This window comes from Pseudonaja textilis, chromosome 14 (genome assembly GCF_049901715.1).
Source record: "Pseudonaja textilis isolate UNSWEBS1 chromosome 14, rPseTex1.2, whole genome shotgun sequence".
Taxonomy (NCBI): Eukaryota; Metazoa; Chordata; class Lepidosauria; order Squamata; family Elapidae; genus Pseudonaja; species Pseudonaja textilis.
In genome coordinates, this window is record NC_142003.1 from 7,904,311 (window position 1) to 7,927,193 (window position 22,883).

General features: G+C 37.7%; 1 protein-coding gene across 5 annotated transcripts in view; it reads right to left on the reverse strand.

Annotated features, from left to right (window-relative positions):
- Nucleotides 1–22,184, reverse strand: part of MRTFB (myocardin related transcription factor B) — a 75,065-nt gene extending 52,881 nt beyond the window's left edge. For 4 of the 5 annotated variants that reach the window (XM_026704220.2, XM_087942102.1, XM_087942101.1 and 1 more), the window contains exons 1-3: nt 21,941–22,042; nt 17,319–17,380; nt 3,460–3,626 (exon numbers count right to left, since the gene is read on the reverse strand). In XM_026704220.2, coding sequence (XP_026560005.1) covers nt 3,460–3,613 — 154 coding nt within the window. In that variant the 5' untranslated portion in view covers nt 3,614–3,626; nt 17,319–17,380; nt 21,941–22,042. Of the gene's footprint in view, nt 1–3,459; nt 3,627–17,318; nt 17,381–21,940 lie in introns of all 5 variants that reach the window. The other variant, XM_026704218.2, reaches the window with a different exon arrangement.
- Nucleotides 22,185–22,883: the final 699 nt, after the last annotated feature.

Here is a 22,883-nt window from a genome sequence, read left to right on the forward strand (position 1 = left end):
CCCTAAGGAAGATGATATTCCAATGACCTCATGGTGTGAGACAAATGTCTAAAAAAATCTACTGCCACTCTCACTTTGATGTCACATTTAAATGGGCTTTCCCCATAAGTGTTTTACAAATAAACCACACATCTTACATTTGCTTACCGAACATAATATCAAGCTTCTCCATTCTACCTAATCATAAATATCCAGCAATCTTCATGACAAGTTTATTCACAGCCCTATTTTATTTCTGCATTTTATTTACTGACTCAGTTGAATATATTAAGCTGCAACCCATTTTTCACATGAAAAAAAAAACCCAGTCCAACTCATTGGAAGTTATTTCCTGTTACTGTTTTCTTTTAGGTCATTTATAGGATATTAACATCATGGCTTTCTTAAAAACCATTTTACTGAAATGTTTGAAACTTCATTCACCCAATCACTACACTCAATATTTTTTGAATACTTCAGGAAAAGGAACATCCTGTGATATCCCTTAGGGAAATATTCGTCCTTTTTATTAAAAAAAAAAACCCACTCTTTTCAGTAAATGCTAAACTAATTTCCAAATAAATAATGTTTTTATCCACACACCAAAAAAAAAAAAAAAGGTCCAGAAACTTAAATATCAATATCCATATAAAGTTTTTCTTCTTTTTTTTTAACTGTTAAAATTTGGACATCGATTGCATTTCTGGTTATTTTGTTAAAGCAAGGGGATAGAGTTCTTAATAAATCTCACTAAAAGTGACAGAGATTTAGCTTAAGTGTTTACCAAAGGGAATGACTCTACAGAAATTCCTTTAAGAAGCCTGTGAAAATGTCAGCAGAGAGTTGATTTTAGAGGTCAGTCCTCTGGAGACCACTGGAGCTTGGCCTGTGGGTCTTTTCACATGCTTTAATATTTGAAATTTGTTCCTTGCAGACACTGACAGATGCCTAGGGAATGCTGGAATTGTGGGAACTGGCTGTCTTGAGGATAATGACGGGCTAAATGGGAAATAGCACATGAAGATCTGCCTCCTCATTCCTTATAAGCTAAACGACGTCATTGCTTAGATAAAAGACACGAGTTGGCAAAATGATTCACACGTCACAGTTTTCTCCCCCTCGATATTTACCATACTGGACCCCGAGTGAATTTAATTTACAGTGAATATCACTACACATTGCGATTTTGTATTTATATCATGGAATAGTATTGATCAAAAAAAATATGGCTTAAATAACAATAATTAAAAACTTTAAAAATGACAGAACTGGGTTTAAAAGATAGCCTTGCATATCAGGATATCAATTTGTTCGTGTCAATGTATGCTTTCCTCATTTAAAGACCATGGGAAGAACTACGTCTCCGTGGACCTGGGATTATAAAGGTTAAAAACAGTTATTTTTAAAATGAAAGTTGGAGAGTAAAAAATTTGAAGACTAACTGTAAGCGAAGCAACTTTCAAAATCAAAATCTCGGATCAGTACTAAAAGCTTTTTGATGAAAGACTTTAGAGGAATTATATTTTTGGAAGACTGGTCTCGCCAACAGTTGATTTGTACTCAACTATATAAAACAACAACTAGCTCAGAGGCCAGAAAATGTCATACTTCCTTTTAGACCAATTCTAATTTGTGCAGAATTCCCTATGGACTCTGGATAACTTAACATACTGCATTTCCTAAGTTCATGCTGAGAAGATAAATGAACTTTAAGCCTGCCTTTTTATGACAAAAACAAGGCAATGCCTCATGACACAATGAATTCCCGTTGACAAGATATACAACATTGTTTTTACACTCTGTGTTTCAAACTAAGGCAGAAATGGAAAAAATATATTGGATCAACCTCCATTAAAGAAGTCCAAAGACAGAGCTGACCAATGAGTTGCTGCAATAATAGTTTATGTATTCAAATAGGGACAAAAAAAAATATCACTGGGCTTCACACAATATATTTCAGTCCCATCTGATACTACTGTATTGTTAAGCCATAAAGAGATTCTTGTCAGAATAGATTTTCAGTCAAATAGAAAGGCTAAAATGAAAGAAGTAAACATTGAATATAAAAAATCATTTTTAAAAATATTTGGAACCCATCACAGTTTGACTTGCAGTTTTTAATCAAAAGTTTTGTACACAAACAATTATGCCAACATCATGAAGAATGGTTTTTGGGGTTTTTTTTTGTCTCACACACACACAAACACACACACAATAATAAACTGTTGATTCTTAATATGAAGTGAGAAATCAAGTTACAACAAGCAAAGGATGAATAATCCATTTCAGGCTGCAAAAGAGATTATAATAAAACCTGCTCGAAAACTAGGATGAAAAGCTTATTGGAAGAAATCCAGAGCGTTCAGGATGCATTGCCAATTGTAAGCTGTACGTTCTAAGCAAACGTTTTCAAGATTCGAATGGACTTGTTCTTTGAGAGAAGCCAACTTCCCTATGCTGGAAGAGGACAAAGCCATGGAAGATTAGAAATACTGCAGTTATAAGCAAGTTGGTTCCCTCTTGCTTAGTTAAACTTCCCAATAAGCTACGCAGGACTATTGTTTTACTGGTTCATTCTCAAGTAAATATTGACTCCTGTAATTCTAAAAACAGGCTCTAGAACTGTATTACCTTTGGCGTTATCTGAGAAGATAAAGATAACTGCCTGAATGAGCACTGCATTAAAATGTTTTCAATGGGACATAAATGAAATCATGGTCCCACAATCTAAAACTATTACTACATCACATGCACTATCTGACTTTTATGAAAGCATGAGCCACAGTGGCACAGACACAGTGTCTCACCATTGTTGTGCTGCTACACAAACACAGATTTATTATTCCTCTTTAACACACCATTTCCAATTCCCTCCATAGCTACCTCCATGAGATATGTTAAAAAGGTAGTTGAAGAATCAGAATTAAATTTACTATTAGGAATAGGCAGAAGATCTGACGTCATGGAGATTTCCAAGATAAATTCTGATATTTCAGACAAAAACAGCTGGAAGATGTAGGAAATCACTAGGTAAGCATGCAGCAGTAAAAGGTCACATATGCAAGTGTGTATTTTCCCAAACAGATGCAAAGAATGAAGACCACACCAAATGGAAACATGTTCAGTTTTCAGGCTAGACATGCCCTGATTAAACCTCCTGTTTCTCTTGCCAAAAGAAACAGTGAAGGAAGACATAAAAACAAACATTTATTAAGTTCTATAAATGACCCAACAAAACTAACATTACAAATCTAGATATTAAAATATAGAGAATGTTCATTAGGTGATCATGGCCTAGATGAGTAATTAGTATATTATTTAAGCACTGGGGGATCGCTGCATCTGGAAATCCACCTATGTTTATGACAGAATAACGTTACAGAACATTTAGCAATTTATCCTGTAAATGGGCATAAACCCAGATAACAGCTTACTTAGAGAAAAATATTAAACATGGCATCAGCCACATGGTGTACTTACCATTCTTCCTTTCATTGAGAGGAGGTAAATATTGGTTTGGTTGCAAAGAGAGTTCTTGAAATTCATGGGCCACTGCTTCACTGTGAGGACTAGGTGCAAGGCGTGGTAATAATGCCAAATCATCTTCCAGGTCCACTGTCCCCTTATGTTCCATTGTGGTTTAACAACTAGAGATAGTGACAACAGAAAAGGATTTATTGAAAGTATATTGACAAAGCTGTTGATTACAAATATTCAACTACTTCAGCCAGATCCAGGAGAATCTCTTCAGTTTAACAGCCAGCACTCTTTATGACTTCCACCATGTATTTTTCTACTCTTGTATGCAGATAGTAAATGGCTGTAAATTCTGTTTTTCCAGCTCAAACCATCTCAGCCACCTAAAAAAAAAAAATCTTGCTTCGAAAATGCTCTGCTCATTTTTATGACTGAAACCACATCCTGTGGATGTTAGCCCATGTCTTCGGCCTTGCTTGCACATGTGGACAAACTATCCCCAAACTCCATTTTTGTGGCTATGGGTTTTAGTTTCTTGGGATCTATACAATCTTAATTGGTAGGACAATCATTATCATACTTAATAAAATATGATTTATCTCCTCAAATCAGATAACTAAAATTATGGACTTAACACACTTTCCAGTAAGTGAATGGTTTGTTTTCTTGCACTAAACCATGGTCTGAATAAGACATAGTTGGCTGGATTAATGCAATATCATCATATATAAACCAAAGGTGAAGACATATAGTAAACTATCCCAAAACTAAGTAAATTATGCCAGGTGAATCCTGTTAGTGGATTACTTCAGATTAGTCCAATGTGCAACATATACAATATGTCATCTTCTTTTATTTTATATAATAAAAATAACCAATAATACCCAAAGAGTCAAACAGAGCAGCTGAAAATAAATTGCATTGTGTTTTAATTATCATCTCTTGATGGATGTTATCATATGTAATCTACAGAACATCAGTATTATAATTTTTCTTTAGCAGCTTTGTCAGCATACTTCCTCTTCAATCCAATTAAAGAACCTCCTATAAACATAATACAGATAATTCAGCCTCGACAGAACACCAAGTTCTTGGCTTTTGCTAAATTGTGACTAATTAAAAACAAACCATGTTGGTTATAAGGGCCAAGGTTAGGAATCTGTTGAAAGAATGTAGTTTAGCAAAAAGGGGCACTGGTTTTGAATAAAAATCCCATAATTCTTCTGCAGGCCGAAATTAAAAGTGGTGTGTGTGTATGTGTGTGTGAGAGAGAGGGGGGGGAAGGAGGGAGGGAGACGGAGACGAAGAGGAAGAGGAAAAGAGAGAGAGACTGATAGAGATTTTGAGATTCATAGGTGATATTCCATCATTTGAGGATAAATTTGAGCACAGCTTTGATTCTATGGGAAAAATCTTGCTATATCCAGAAAAATACAATAACACAAAACTGTTGTTTCCAAAAAGCTTTGCATAATGTTAATTAACATAGTAACTTCAGGTAGCTAGATGACTTCATTAAACATTGTCTTAACATAACTAGTTGTTTAAAATAAGTTAGCACAAGCTATGTTGTACAGAACAACCTTGGGCTCTAAGAGATTAGTTAGATCTTCCTAAGAAACCCACTGCCATCACAACATTATAAACTACGTTAAAACTGGTGTCTGAGTACATATTTTTCTCCCCCTTTTCACTTTCCTTCTTCACTGTTTTATTTTTAAGACTACAGGGAGGTTAATCTGGCACTCCTTTTTGGCTAAACCCAAGTATTTAGATATTTAGACACAAAACAATAAACTAGACGAACTACTATCAAATCTAGATGTTATGCAGAGCAAGGTGGAATTCTTGGTTGCCAGAGAAGACCATCAATCTACTGTATTGTTTTAATTACAGAATAAAACCAAGAGACACCAATTCAGAAACAAAATAAACGCTAACATGTACATGTGCATAATCTTTTTAAAACCCGAGAAGCGCAAACAGAGTGACTGAAGAAATATAAAGAAAGAGGCACAGAATGAGTGGGGTTTTTTTGCCAGAAAATGGTGGGGAAAAAGTGTGATCCATGAGACACAGCAACTGCTCATAAGTGCATGCCTGTTGCCGAGTCAAGGACTACTACCTGCATTCATATCATCAGTTTGTTCACTGCAAAAAGAAAAAGGGAGGGAGGGAGGAAAGAAAAAGAAAGAAAGAAAGACCCTCATCTCCCTCAGTGCAATATTTCAGCTATCTGCTTTTTTTCTTCATTATAAGCATGGATAGAACCTTTTAAATTCTTACATAATTTCTCAAAGCGTGTACTCAGGAGATAAAATGGTACTCATGGTAGATGGTGTGGGTGTATTGTTTGCTAAACTTTTCTCCTTTTATATCTATGATTCACTGTTCTTTAAGAATGTTTCATTTTCTACCTTCCTGATCCCTCCACTCTTCTTTCTGCAAGGTGTTCTTTTTAGTCCTTCTATTATCAGTCATTTTCAAGCATAACCACCATAGACTTGATGTGCTTATCCGACTTATCCGAGCACTGTACCATCAAACCGTTCTGCTGTAGCTTACGAATGCTTTGTCCAAAAGACTTCCAGCATATTCTTTGCTGGAGTCACTACAAGCCATTTTTGTTAGATTTTGTATAACAATATCTCAGGGGCTGCCACAAAGAAGAGGGGGTCAAGCTATTTTCCAAAGCAGGACGAGAAGCAATGGATGGAAACTAATCAAGGAGAGAAGCAACACAGAACTAAGGAGAAATTTCCTGACTGTGAGAACAATTTGCCTCCAGAAGTTGTGGATGCTCCAACACTGCAAGTTTTTAAGGAGAGATTGGACAACCATTTGTCTGAATTGGTATTGCGTTTCCCCCGTTTTCAGGGGGTTGGACTAGAAGACCTCCAAGGTCCCTTCCAACTCTGATATTCTGTTCTGCTCTATTTGTCTATGAAATGGAGGGTCTGAAGAAAACAGCATACAGGGAGTTCTTGATTTACAATGTTTAGTGACCATTCAAAGTTACAACGGCACTGAAAAAAGTGACTTATGACCATTTTTCATACCTTTGCAGCATCCCCATGGTCACATGGTTTACATTCAGATGCTTGACAACTGACTCACATTTATGACGGTTGTAGTGTCCCAGAATCATGTGGTCACCTTTTGTGACCTTCTGACAAGTAAAGTCAACAGGGAACCACGTTACTAATTTAAGAACTGCAGTGATTCACTTAACAAAGGTGAAAAAAGTCGTAAAATGTGTCCAAAGTCAACTCAACAAATTTCTCGCTTAACAATATAAATCTGGAGCTCAAATTTATGAGGACTATCTGTATTTCAAAACCCTAAACACTCCTGCATTTCACAAACTGCACATTGTGTAGCTCAGGAATAGCCAAAAGTTAGGTAGCTTTTTCTCTGGTAATATTACACTAATAACTAAAGCACACAAAACATTTGCTAGACCAATACTTGAATACAGCTCATCAGTCTGGAAACCACATTACATATCGGATATTAATACAGTTGAGAAAGTCCAGAAATATTTCACAAGAAGAGTTGTCCACTCCTCTACTCGTTGCAGAATACCTTATGCCACCAGACTTGAAATTTTAGACCTAGAAAACCTAGAACTACGCTGCCTTCGGTCCGATCTAAGTATAGTATATAAAATCATACATTGCAATGTTCTACCTGTCAATGAATACTTCAGCTTCAACCGTAACAACACAAGAGCACACAATAGATACAAACTCAAGGTTAATCGCAACAAACTTGATTGCAGGAAATACAACTTCAGCAACAGAGTGGTCAATGTTTGGAATACTCTACCTGACTCTGTGGTTTTTTTCCCCAAACTCCAAAAACTTTAACCTTAGACTGTCTACTATTGACCTCACCTCTTTCCTAAGAGGTCTGTAGGGGGCATGCATAAGCGCACTAACATGCCTACCGTCCCTGTCCTATTGTTTCTTTTATTTTTTTAATTTTTCTTATATGTATCCATAACTATGGATTCTATGGTATTCATAACTATGTTTTTACTTATACCTATTATCTTGTAAGCAATTGACAAATAAAAATAAAATAAAAGAGTAAAAATAAATAAATAAAAACTTCTGGAAAAAAAGTTTCTGTTAAACGTGAGTACTGGATTTACAGATACAGTAAAAAAAATATTTAAAAAGGATTTTGGAATTTAACCAAAATGTATAATAATATGCAGTTGTTATTGCTTAATAATTAGCTCTTCATATTCCACCTGTCAGCCCCATTTTATGTCATTATATGTTCTCCCAAGCACCCACACACGTTCAAACAGGTAACTCATTAGAAGAGTCATTCCAGAGCAGAATCCCTATTAAAATTCTAAGCAAATGCAAATTACTATCTTGGTAGCTTCAGCATCATCCATCAAAAGCTGTTATTTTAATTGCACAAACTCAAGCAAATCTACATTCTACTAAAACTATTCAGGGACCAGGAAATCTATTTGATATGAAATCAGTGCTGTACGTTTGCTGCCATCAGAAACTGAATTGAATAAACCGAATAAAGCTAGAAACCCAATTAAATAGGCAAATTAGCCTCTTGCTTTGAAATTCCAAACTTCAACTGATTGAAGTGCTTAATTATATAACTCATGATTTAACTGCTATCTTTAAAATATTCGTTAGGCAAAGAGGCCTGCTTATTGAAACACGCAAATGAAGGCATTGAAATATGGCACCTAGCAACAACTGCTTCCAATTCTCATTACTATGGTTACATGTAATATAAAAAGAATCACTATTAGAGAAAAGCAAATTGTATGAATAAGAAAAAAGATTAAACAAGGGAACTCTTTAGAAACTAGCATTACATTAGACAGAGGCTGAACTGGACAATAGTTACAAAGATAATACGAAATTTTAGCCGGTCAAGGAGAGGAAAAATAATTAGGTTGCTCATTCCTAAATATCCCCAATGCAGAACTACATACATTCCAAAGAACCTAAAATTTAGTAGCAAGTTTTCAATCCTCACGCAGAGAATTTTTTAAATGCAGTATTCAGGTTAATTTTTTTAGGAGCCACTCACAAAATGATTTTAAAGGAGCATTGTAATGTTTTATTAACTCAAAAAAACTAAAAATATAGCTATCGGGGAGCTGGGATTTCCAATCACATTAAAAAAAGTAACTATGAGACTTGCCATATCCAAAATTTAAGGCAACACATATTCTACAAGGTTAACCCTTCCAAGTAACTAAATTCCCCTTTGACAAATTCTTATTCTACAAACGAAACATAGCTAGATAATAAAACAGTTTTACTAAAAACTGCTTGCACACCATTAAGTTAAATAAGCACTAGTCCACACAACCTAAGCCTTTTAACTGCTACATGTAGCCTTTTTCAGTATACATAATAAACAGCTCCTTAGGAAATAGACACAAGGAAAAAAACATACTAAGCATCATTATCTCTCCGAGACATTTTGCAGGAAAGAAACAGCATTCCAAAGCTGTTTTAACCAGAGAAAAATGTTACACATTTGTTGCTTTTTTTCTTAGGATAGGTACTTACAACCACAATTAAGCCCAGAATTTCTGTTGCTAAATGAGAAATTCGCTAAGTGAGTTTTTGTCCTAAGTGCAAAAAATGGCCATAAGTCACTTTTTTTTCAGTGTTTTGGTAATATTGGCACACGCCGGCAGCCTGTGCAGATAGCAGCAGAATCAGACAGCGGGGAAGAACGGGGACCAGTCCGAGAGCCTGGAGAGGACTCAGACGAGGGTCCTGTGTCCGATGCAGAGATGGGGCCAGGACCATCTGGGAGTGGGGTGCTGACTCCAGAGCCTCCAGAGTCTGGCAGAAGCAAGGCAAAGGACCCAGGGGAGCCTGTTCCCAGTGCGTGTATGCACAGAGCTGCTAGAAGGCGAGAGCAGCTGAGACAAAAGGGGCGACTTGGGAGTAAGGCTGGGAGCTTAAATTTCAAAAATCCATATTCTCTTACAATATTTTCCCATTTACATTCAAGGTGGGTCTACATTTGCTTGCATTCTCTTCATAGTGCTGGACATTTGTTGGTTAAGTATATTTATGATTTCACTGTTCTGCTAATCTGGCCAGTTATTTTCATTTAAGAACAACCTGCAGGTGCTGTACTATTGATTCATATCCAGCAAGCTCTTAAACCAAACAAAGTGAGGAAAACATTAGAATCCAACTAGGGAGGAAGGAAGTCCAGGTTTGTTTCCTAAGTGTACAACAAGCACATTTCCAGCTGTTTTGTTAAACAAGTCTACTCTGCGGTGGAAATTTTATCAACAATGTTTATTCCTAAAGAACGAACATACCATCTTTCAATCAACCTCAAATGCATAGGCACATTCTGGGCATGCTGTTATATGGGAAAGCAAATATTTATCTACATTCAAATTTAATTTTCCCAGAAACCAAACTTCCCCCACAGTCTTTACAATTTTGAGCTAGTGCAAGCTTCGGAAAATATCCTTGGTCTCAGTTCTCCCAGGTGTTAGAGCAAACTTTTATTTGAATTCTAAAATTCCACCTAACTGAGATACTGGAGTCCCACAGAGTGCCTAGTACTGGAATTCACTGGGGATTCCTGGAATTCACTGGGGAAATCAGCTGTGGATCCTCTATCCGTCCAGTGGTTCTAGTATCCTAACAGCGGTAGTTTTCAGCCCCCCAATGGCTTTCAGTGAGACCCTGCTCTCTGCCCCATCCCATTGCCCCAAACAGGCGTGTGTCTGGGGTTTAAGGCATGAACAGAACAAAGACCTACAAAGAAAGTAGGAATGAAGCAAAAAAAGCGATTTTTGAGAAGGTAAGATTCGTAGGATAGTGAATTCGCTATCAGCATTTCTTGGCAGTGTTTGTTTGCAAACCCTCATTGGTTTGAAGTTAATGTGGAAAACATATTTTTTTCTTTGAATTCATAAAGCGCTGCCTCTATAGGATTACTTATTCTTGTGCCCCCTGGTCTTCAAAATAGCTGTTTAGCATACCAATACATCACTTACCTATTCTATTAAGAGGGAATGATTAATACTTTTAAACCAAAGAACATGCTTCCCACACATTTCTACCATTGTGGCTTATACCTCTGCAATTATTTTCAGTTTGCAACACATGCAAGCCCTAAGAATCGGCATGAAAATTGATCACATTATTTACTGCAGTACTAAAAACTACTTTTCAAAATTAACGATTAAACTTAACATTCAATCTTGAACATTTCTTTTGAATTTCTCACCTTTTCATTCCTTAAGGCTGATACACAACTTGCATTTTTCCCAATTCTTAGGTACAAACACACACCTACACTAAAAGCGGCACTCGTGGAGTTTATAACACCAGCTCTTATGCCATCTCCCTCTTCTGCTGTCACAAAAACAAAAAACTGACAGCAAATAGTACTCAACAACAAACAAGCAAGCTCAGAGAGCACCAAGGACCCCCTCATTTCCCCCCTGAGCTACAAATATTCTCCTTTATTGGTACAAAAAAATAAAAGCCTAAATCTTTATCAAGTATATTTATATGACTGTCATGACCATAGCACTCTGGTACCTAACTATATTCATATGTTCATTAGCCACAACATGTGAAACAGATTTTTGAAACTCAAGAATCAGAGCTGTTAATTATAGAAGACGCTTTAGTTGAGCAGAAGTGATATAATGAATCCATAGAGCAAATAAGCTCACGCTGTAATTTCAATGTTTATTACTACCGAATTCTAAAAAGGGACATAATGAAACATTTGTACATATTTCAGCTGGCAAGATATTCAATTGCCTTCTGAAATATTGGTACATGTTTCAGAAGGCAAGACAAAAAATGATGGGAACTGATGAAGGACAGAAGCAATAGCCCTTAGACTTATATACTGCTTCACAGTGCTTCACAGCCCTCTCTAAGCGGTTTGCAGAGTCAGCATGTTGCCCTCAACAATCTGGGTTCTCGTTTTACCAACCTCGGAGAGATGGAAGGCTAAGTCAACCTTGAACTGAGGAGAAACTTCCTAACACTGAGAATAATAAACCAGTGGAACAACCTGCCTTCAGAAATTGTGGGTGTTTCCTCACTGGAGGCTTTTAAGAAGAGTCTGGACAGCCATTTGTCTGAAATTGTATAAGGTTTCCTGCTTGAGCTGGGGGCTGGACTAGAAGATCTCAAAGCTCCCTTTCAACTCTATTCTGTAATTAAGTTAAAAATCCTTCCCTAGGTCTAATACTGACTTGACAAAAGGTCTTCCACATGAACTTCACTAATAGCTAGTGATATGATCAACAGACCAGACACACCATGGCTGCTATCACGAACGGGAATGCTGGGCGTAATCACTACTTATTCAGGGAGCTCATTTGGTGATTTTAGATTAGCCAATGTCTTACAAGGCAGCTGAGGTCATTTATCAGGATGGGAGGAGGAGCAAAGGAACACCTGATTTTAGCAAAAGCCTGCCCTACATGAAACAAAATCTGTGGCTTTCCACAAAACCATCAGCGGTATGGCTCCTTCGAGAATTGATTTTGTGATAAACCAAGCCATATAAACCCTAAGTTGTAACTCAAGCAATTTAAAAGGGGGAGGAAGGCAAACCATGCCCTCACTGCACCATCTTAAAGTGGCCTCTATCTCGAAACTAGCCAACGTAGTCTGCACGTGATTTTGGAGTATGGGTTTCATGCTAGGCATATCAGTGTGCTCTGTGAATAGGAGTAGGGGTGGTGGTGATTATTATTCTCAGCCACTTCTCAATTTCTCTGTCAATATGGAATTCCTAGGAACATTAAAAGCCAGAATAATGACAGAACAGAATGACTACAGGATAGAAAAACAAATAAAACAGAAAAGGCCATTGCTGCCATATATTATAGTCACTTGCAACTGATCAGACTACAAATTTAAAAATACTGGGAAGAAGGGATTGTCTTAGCATAGCACCAAAAATCACCTGCAGCCGGACATGTCTAGAGTGGACATTCCATAAGTTGAGGACCCACAACTAAGGACTTCTTCGTTGAAGCTACTCGTCTTTACTTGGCAGAGGCATCTTAAGTTCCCCCAAAGATGACCAAAATGATCAAAACAACGTTGCTGTTGTCTTGTATTAGACAGAACAGTGGATCAGTTAGAAGGGATTTTCACTTGCATCCCTTGAATGAGAAAACTCTAAAACGTTTTGCAAGGGGAGAGGACATTTAGAACCCTTGCCTCAGATATACTCTGATATCCTAGACCTAGACAAAAGCTATCGAGCAGAGGATGGCCAAAAAGCACTGCAGTCTTTCTGGAAAATACAGATTAAAGTGATCCAGTTCAATCTGGCTTCAGGCTTGTTTTTAGACTGAAACTATCCTGTTTGGCTTAACGTGTTACCTGATGCCAGGAAATACACAAGAAGGTCTAGAACATCTCAGCTGCTTTCCACATTATTGTCTATGATACTGTGTCTAAGAGTAGGGCTGGGAGCAGGAAACACTTTTGTTGTAATGATTCTGTTCCTGTTTCACAGGCAGATGTCAAAAGTTGAGTCTGTGGTTCAATCCTATGAGATTTATGTTATCCCATCCACCCCCATGTCTCAGAGGCAGTCTAATGATCTGAAGACTTTGCTGTTTCTGTTCCCTATTTACAGCCCTGTCATCCCTTAATTCTGGGTACTGCAGGAAAAGTGGGTAAGGATGAATAAATTGTGGTTCACTTCTCTGAAGATGACCGAAAAGATTCATGACTTGAGTTTCCCCTAAATGAGCCTGAATTTCATGTGTGATGGGGGAGGTTGGTGGGCAGGTCTTAGAGCCTTAGATGCTACTACAATCAGATATATATTTTAATGACACATACTTCTACAAAGCCATGATAAATATCTTAGAATCCTGACAAACCCTCTGACTCTGAATCTAATCTCTGAATCTTAGAATCCTCTGACTTCATAACCAATAAGAATAAATTATTAAATGTTTTAATTGGGATCACATTGGGAGACTGTCCAAAACCTTCTATTAATTCAACATGAAACAGAATCATGAATTGCAAGGAGCACATCATTAATAGCACGTATAATTTGCATTAAGATAGGCTGTTTTGGTTTCCAACTTGTTTCTAAGTGTAATCCAAACTTAAATCCAATTTTTATTAGAAAAAGTCTTTACTAATGTATTATAATAAGCAGTGGTTTCTTTTTTCCTGAAGAAAATGTCCTTGTGAAAAATGTATCTATGGATAACTAGCTGTTTTAATCAAAGAGGCAAAAATAAAACATGTGTTAAATATGTTAATATATAGGTTGCATTCCTGTAGAACATTTTAATTGCAATATTTGATTTTATATTTTAAATTGAAGTGTTACATTTATATATGGTGCTAATTGCTTTCAGGCTTTGCAGAATCCATACTTAATAAGGCAGTCATTTTAAAAACATAAGTAAAATTCCCAGTACTAATGGCCTATTAGAAATGTAATTTCAAAACAGATGCACCTTTTATTAGGCTCTGCAAATAATCTGAGTTAAATCCTAGTAGAACTGTTCTTCCACTGCTGAATAAAATATTTTATGATTCCAATAAAATAAAAAACTTAGCAAATATTTTCTTCCAAGTGTGGAGGGCTTGGAGATTTTAAAGTAGAATTACATAAGGATGAAGCTATTTTTGGCTCTCCCTTGGATTCTCTGACTATAAAAATGATTTTGCCAATTAAGAGATGAAGAGAAGAGATAACTCATGTCCAAATGCCTAACGCTTGTCCAACACTATAAGTGATAGAAGAATTACGGTATTTTATTTTGTGATAGAAGAATTATGAAAGCCAAGTACAAATCCATTTAAAGGAGCTTCATTTTTTCTGTATTCCCTTCTCTATTTGGATGTTTGTTCCAGGAATAAGATACCCAAAGTTATTAAATAAGGAAAGCAAACATGTTTTCATCATCCTATTTTTTCTATAGTTTTCATAAATCTTCTCCTAGTCCTTAATACATTCTATCTTATGCACTAAGATCCCTACACTACTACATGTTGCAACCTTGTGTAAGACTTGGATAGTTAAAAATTTAAAATCTAGTGAGAAGTGTTTTCCACTTATAAAAAGGAACATTTTGCTTATATTTTCATGCTAATGGTATTTATTAGTGATAAACTAGCATAAGTTATTTTAAAGCATAAAGCCTTTTATTACTATATTCAACTTTATGACTACAGAGCTGAAAGAGAGGTGATTAAATAACCAACAAAAATGTCAAGAACCTGCTTTCACACCAATATTAAGCCTCTCATGGGGATCATGCTATCAGTTTCTATCTCTAATTCACTGTAAAAGGATGGGATGAAGGTTTTAATCCTTAAAGCCAAAACGAAAATCTCTAATTACCAATGCATGTCTCTGAAAAATCCAGTTAAATATCTCAGCTAACACCGCTATGATTTCTTAATTGTTATACACGGAATTAGATTTCATTTACTACACAAAATTTAACCCGGGGCTAGGATTGTCATTTTAACTGCTGACTACTACCTGGATCAATATATCCTTCTCACAGAAGATTTATGAAACAAACGTCCTAGGAACAAAATAAGAGAGAGGAATACAGGTAGTCCTTGACTTACGATCACAATTGAACCCCAAATTTCCACTGTTAAGCAAAGCAGTCGTTAAGTGAGTTTTGGCCCACTGTTTGCCCCTTTCTGGCACAGTTGGTAAGCAAATCACTGCGGCTGTTCAGTAAGTCATGCAGTCATTAAGCGAATCTGGTTGCCCCCGACTGACTTTGCTTGTCGGAAGCTGGCTGGGAAGGTTCCATCACACGACATCACTTGATCACACGACCGTGGGACAGTGCAATCGTCATAAATATGAGTCAGTTGCCAAACTCCTAAATTTTAATCGCGTGACCATGGGGATGCTGCAATGGTCATAAGGGTGAAAAACAACCGAAAGGCATTTTTTTCAGTGCTGTTGTAACTTCGAATGATCACTGAATAAATGGTCATATGTCGAGGATAATGGCACTTGATTCCACCCCCAAAGGGCTCATTTCCATTATAGATGGCGGTTATGGGAGCATACAGGTTTATTTTCTCCCCCTTCTCCTTTTTTATTTTATATAATACTCTTTTGGATTGCAAGCCTAGGGACAAGGGATGATGATGTAACTTAAAAGTTAGGGGAAGAAAAACCAGACAAAAGAGTTCCAATAAAAAATACAGTAAACAACTTAAGCTGATGTTTGACAATAGCTGCCTCATAAGAATGTGATATTTTAATGCCAAAAGAATTCACAGAAAATCTTCATTAACTGCCCATCTCTCCTCCCTCTCTCATATATAATAAAAACAAAGCAATGTGTGAAACAAAACTCCCACATCCATTTATCTTTCCTCTGCTTATTGTGTTACCATTGACCTTTCAAACATTTATTACAGAAACGCAGTGTTTATTCATATCATTAACTGTATCCATATAAACAGATTTTTAAAATAGGTCAGGCGATTCAAATATTTCATCTACAGCACCCACCTAAAAATGGCTCCCATTGTGAGGGTAGAATAGCTATAGCACTTAGACTTATATACCGCTGTCACAGTGCTTTCCAGCCCTCTCTAAGCGGTTTACAGAGTTAGCATATTGTTCCCAACAGTCTGGGTCCTCATTTTACCAACCTCGGAAAGGATGGAAGGTTAAGTCAACCTCAAGAAAGTCTTCCAACATAGCCTGATATATAAAAACAGAAGGAACCAAATCACCTGGAATAGTTTATTTGGGTGGATGTTAGATCAAACCCAAAATCAATGATATTAAATCACCAGATTTTTTCCTCTATTGTATTTATCTCATTACTGAACCCATGAATTATGTATGTACTGTTTTTTGTTTTAAAATGGCCCAGTAAAGACAATTATATTTCCTAAGAAAAAGAGAAGATGCATTAAAATTACTGTCCTTCTATTTGTGGGTATGTTTTAATTTCCAGAAACTTTGGAAGCATATGGAATTTCTGTAGAAGGGCAATAACAGTCATATTATTTTCAAAAATATTCCTTGAATTATTGCCTCAGCTTCAAACTGAGAAAACTGTTGCTTGATCAAAAGTGAGACCAAGTTCATTTGGGTTTGTGGCACAAAATTCAATAATCTTTTGGATACTGATTACTGTAGGTTTTTTTTCCAAAATATTTTACTTATATGCTGCATACGATTATAACTTTGACCTTATTCCAAAAGTAATAAATCAAAATATCACAATTAAAATGAACCCACTCTATATAGTAAACCGTTTTTAAAAAACTGACTAGAGCTTTTCCTTTCCATGAAATAATGCACAAGAGTGGTTGAAATTTAAAAGACATCTTTCCTCCATATCTAATGATCCCCTACATCAGGGGTGGAGAACGATGGCCTTTTTATGACTTGTGGACCAACTCCCAGAATGGCTGGCTCAGGAATTCTGGGAGTTGAAGTCCACAAGTCATAAGGGGGCCATCGTTCCCCACCTCTGCTCTTTGTGACCGAAACTCAAAGGTAGGAATGCTCTATTCCTCCTCCCATCCCCCACAAAATTATAACTTATGCCAGTTTTGCCATTTATTCAAATAGATCTTATCAAATATATTATGCGAGCTGCAGAAATCTAACAAGAAAATGTGGATTTTTAGCCTTGTAGTTCATTTTACATTTCACTTAAGAAAATATAAATAAAATAGTGGAAACTGCAGTCCTAGCAAAAGTTCATGCCATAAAGGAATGTTATTAATTATCTTGAGAAGTGATGGACTGGATAGGTCGGCAAACTAAATCTCTCAATTCAGCATGAAGTTCAGTAGTGTGTACCAAAACATTTAATCACTTACCTCAATAATAATCACTTGTAACAGTGTTCCTTATAGTCTGTTTCAACCCACTTTTTGTCAATCTGAAAGGTAAAAAGACAAAATCTAAAATAAACTTTTAACATTTTTTTCTAAAAAATAATCCTAACTTCGAGTACAGGAAGCCACAATATTTTGTAGACCTGAGCTACATTCAGTTTTCCTTGTTGAGCTAATACACAGAAAAAAATTAAACTATTTTTTACAAATTAGTGAGATCTTATTTGGCTATAACATTAAAGCACAGCATCTAATGATTTAACTGGATGATGACCGTTAGTTAAAACATATTTCATAAACTATATGGGATAATGTTATCATATTTACACTGTTCCTATTATTTTTATTGGGGGCTCAATACTAATAATAGCTAGTACTTAATAAATTATTTAAAATGTGTTTTTTCTGTAAAATACCTGGGAATGTTTTCAATGATACATAAACACTTCCATTTAGCTTTAGCTAAAATGAAAGTAAAATTGTTATGGGAAATAACTAGACAATTTCATACAACAATAAATGGCTACTGAAGCAAAACGTATCAAATGAAAAAACAAGAGTAAACTACGTACACTTTGTTATGAAGCAGGTGCAAATAAGAGCTCCAGGCAGAACTGTTTTGTGTCAAACTTATCTTTCAATATACAAAAATGCCCTACATGTAAACATATTCACACAGTTGGCAATACCAGTATTTTTATATCATGACGGACCAACTTGTATTACTAAAAACAGCACATGCTCTTCTGATATAACACGATTAGTCATGGACAAATAGCTTCTTAAGAGGGGACTCTTTTATATTTTTATTAAATTCTACAAAAAACTATAGTTGAATACTGGTTTGTTTGAAGACAAATCCACATGGAATTGGATTTATTCCCTACTATTCCAGAGGCCTATCCCTACTTCTTCCAGGAGAAGAAGCAATAGGTTAAAGTTACAAGAAAGGAGATTTAAGCTAGCCATAACAAGGAATTCCCTGATCACTTCAGCTATCAAGCCATTGGAACAGGGTACCCCATGAAGTGGTGCATTCTACTTCCCTAGAAATCTTCAAACAGAAAATGGTGTGTTCAGACGCTCTAACGTTTCCTAAGTGTTTTTCTCTTAGTACCGCTTCTCAGATTTAAAAATTATGAAGGACCCCAAAAGAGCTTTCTGTTTGTATGGATTATATCCACTGATATTTACTATATTAAAAATTATGCCAGATGCTTTCGCTGCCATTACCTCTTCTCACGGTTATTTGGTAGGATTTTTAAACGGTGTCATTTTGTAACATAGGCTGATAATTTTGCTTTTGCGGAGCCGTGAAATGCAATATCAGGCTAGTACAACCAAGAAATTCAGTCTTGGATCCTCAAAGCTGCGAGAGTGTTTTGCATTTAGAAGATTCAAAGTCACCCCTCATAAAATCAAAGAATGCCACTTAGACCCTGATCACAAACAGGAATACCATCAGCAATACTCCTACATCTACTGGATTTCCTGCAAACATACTGGATTGGCAGCAGTGGCTATAATTGTTCTTTTAGTACACATTTTAAAAAAACCCGCAGGAGGAAACTTACTTCATAAGACATTGAATAAAAATATTTTGTGTTCTGGTATTTCACACTCTTTTGCTGTTTAGAAACATTCAACAGGCGCCCAACTGCTATTTAAATGGTATAGCTCAGACATGAACTTACCACCTAATCTGTTGCTTTTATAAGGAAACCCCCAGCATCACATTTTAAAGGCGCTATGGATTCTGAGAACAGTAAAAACACAAACCATCCTCCTACATGACCACAATACTCCTGTATCAAAATAAAGGATTCAATCAAGAAGCAAGCTACTGAACAAAAACTGGATATTTAGTATTCCAACAAAGTAGATATATTTATTTCTACTAATTAAATTTGTTTGCTACCCACCTCAGAATGAGTATACATCATATGAAATATATCATACGTCTTTAAAATCTGTTTCAGAAATTGTCCAGCGAGACTTGAATAATAATATGCAAAATAAAAGAAGTCACCGGGTTGCACAGAGTAACCTGGTGACATCAAACCAGAGTTGGAAGGAAAATCCATCTGGTTCAGTTCCAAGCCGGGAGGAAGGCACTGGAAATAAAATGGAGGCTGGGGGCTGATTGGAAAGAGGGGCCATTTATTGATGATAAATGTTTAGGGTTTGTGGTTCTGGGCAGCTGACAAAATGGAAGTTTAGTGTGGGTGGGTTTTTATACCTTTGGGATTTCTATGGGGGTCATGTAGAGGTCATAGACGGCTCTACAGGCAAAAGAGAACATGCAAATCCTAGGTGTTTGAGCTATTTTTGTCAACCTTTTTGTTTGTTGCCCTTCTGAGTTTCCGTCTTGACTTAGTCTTTCTGAATGAATGACCAAATCTGTATTTCTAAAAGCTGGCCTCCTCAGTTTCTACTTGCGGCAGGGAAACTGGGGCTGGTTTCTGCCTCTGTTAATGTTTTTTCATTTCTCCTTTAGGGAAAATATTTTAATCCTACTTTTTTTAATATTTCCCAAAATATTTTATTCTTCTAAGAGGGCAGGGGGGCTTTATACACCAATCACTCTTTCAAGGTTATTAAATTAGAAGTAAAATGGACATTTGCAATAGTGGCAAATACCTGTGTGTTGAATATAAAATGGACATATTCTACTATACTACACAGTGTAGTAATTTTGTTTGGTATGTGCTTATCTCTAAGCACAGAATGAGATCTATTTTCTCCCACAGTGAGGATCCTCTGGCTGAGAGAAACAGATGCCCAAACCCAGTTATTGTTATTACCCCCATCATCATCACAGAAGAAAATGATTGTCCCTTGTAGTTGTCAGTTCTTCAAGTCATATGGCTTTCAGTCATAGATATTCACTGCCCTCATACTGACGAGAACATTTTGTGTCACGTTAGCACCCCAGTTTGGTTATAAAGAAATATTTTTTAAAGGGGCTTTTATAGTTGGCATAGAAAAATCCCAAGATATTGGTCGTTTTGATGACTTTATTACTATTCCCTTCAAGAAAACTGGCATCAAATAAAAGGTCTTGGTTTTAAAAAAGGACTTTAGCTTTAAACTAAAGGACTTGGCTTTATCCCTAACCTCACTACCTTATTCAGGCTCATTGGGCTCAAGGTTGACTCAGCCTTCCATCCTTCTAAGGTGATAAAATGAGGACCCAGATTGTTGGGGGGAAGAGGCTGATTCTGTAAACCACTTAGAGAGGGCTGTAAAAGCATTGTGAAGTGGTATATAAGTCTAAGTACTATTGCTATTGCCCTTCCTTCCTTCCATGGTGCACAGTGGTTAGACTGCAGTATTGCAGGCTAATTCTCCCAACTGCCAGAAGTTCAATCCTGACGGGCTCAAGGTTGGGAAGCAATATGGTGACTCTGCAAACAGCTCAGAGAGGGATGTAAAGCACCGTAAAGCGCTGTATAAGTCTAAGTGCTATGCTTATTCAATCTTTCCTCTACCTGCTTCAACTGGTTGATTTTACTGTGACATTTTGGGTTTTAAAGGTATGGTTAAAAGGGAAGCAGCAAAGGCATTGAGGCTACTATCTGAATAATTGCTATTGTCAGATCCGTGTATCTGTCATTTCTTCAATGGAAGAAGAAAAGGGGGGGAGAGACTGATAAAGAACTCTTTCTTTATGTAACCTAAACATATTTAATCTTATATCGAATTTGTATAACCTACACATGATACAATGGAGGGACGAAACCCAGATGGCCGGGAACCTATCACCTCTGAGAGAGACAGCCAGGAGATGAAGAGACCATAACAATTCCACAGTGAGATGTGTCCTGGGAAACTCTGGAAAAGATCGTTCTAAAAAGGGGGTGGGGGGGAAATTAACATGTTGGCTCTTTGTTTTACTAAATACATATCAAGATAAGGGGAGGGGCTTTAAACTCCCTTATCTATCTCTGCATGCCTGAGAGGCCTTAGAGGCTGCTTTTAACCCCTACATGAATTGTCTCATCTCAATAAAGGATTCCTTTTGATACATTTTCAGAAGTTCATTCTAGTTGATTGAATGGGAAAAGTTTTGTAGCCTGACAACTATTGATGGCAAAGAGTGGCGTGCCTACTAAAGAACGTTTTGAAGTGCAGCGGCCCAGAAAAGCCGATCCTTAACTATGAATTAACTAATGTAATTAATTAAAGGCCCCACTGACTCCACCCCTATCTTCTTCCTCCTCCTCCTCCTCGCTCCAGCCACCCTATGCAGAGCGCGGAGATGGCATGCAACGTGCAGCCCCTCCCTCCCTGATGCCAGGGGGCGGGGCTTCGAACGCAGCCGCCGGGGGCGTGGCCTCGCGTTCCCAGCCTCAAACTTCGCCTCCATTCTGAGGAGAGACGGGGTTAAAAAAAAAAAAAGAAAGACGGGGACAAAACCCCGCCGCCGTTCGCCTGAGGCGGGTTACAGGGAGGAAAGTTCTTCTCGTCCCTTCCCTTTTTAAGTCTCGCCTCAGCCGCTCTTGAGCCGCCGGCGAAGGGGAGAGGACGCCCCCATCCCCGACGCTCCCGTGACGTCCCTCTCGTTCAAAGCTCCGCCGACCGCAAATCCGCCCCTCACTCACCCTCTGCGGCCGCCGCTGCCGCCGCCGCGGACATGTCCTCTCGCGAGTTTTGGTGGCGGGATTTCAGCCCTGGCGCGTGCGGGAGGTTGAGGTGTGGGGGAGGTGGCCGAAAGGATACAGTACTCTGTACTAGTCGCACGTCGCGGGGGGAGTGGGCGGGGCGGTCAAAGGCGCGCGCCCGGCGTTTCAGAACCCGGGAGGGGCGGGACGAAGGCGCGGTGGAGGGCGGGGCCCTGCGCGCCTCGCCCTGTGATTGGCGCGAAGAGGCGCGGGGAGGAGGGGCCCCGCACGCCTCCCTTGTCAAGTGACTCCTCCTCCATCCGGGTATCTTCCCCCTCAGTTGCCTCTCGAGCGAGGCTGGGAAGGCACTGTCTACAGTATAAAGCGGGGTTCTCCCACATTGGCAACCTTAAACCTGGCGGGCTTTAACTCCCAGAATTCCCCCGGCTTAAAGTTGCCAACGTTGGATACCCCTTTCGTTAGATTAAAAAAAAATACAAAAATAAAATAACCGACCTCATCCTTCGTCAAGGGCTGTTGTTTTGTTTCTCCGCGTTGTAAAAAATGAAATTATAGTTGGAAGGGGGACCTTGGAGGTCTTCTAGTCCAACACGCACACGCACACACACACACACACAAACGCTTAAGCAGGAATGTCTCTGGATCCTTTATGAAATATTTATGGATGAAAGGAAATATGTTCCAATTTTGAGCAAGCGCAGCCTCCCAACCTTGTGGGTGGATAAGAGGATTTGGAGAAAAAAGCTTATGATAAGGAATATTATATCTAGGAAGAGTTCTTGATTGCACCTCCATAATGAATTGAAAGTAAGCAGCATCATAACCCATACAAAAAAAAGATTTGGAGCTCTTTTTCTTCCACTTTCTCAGTACTCTTCACAATTCCCACTTAACCCATACCATGCAATACTGTACAAAGCTG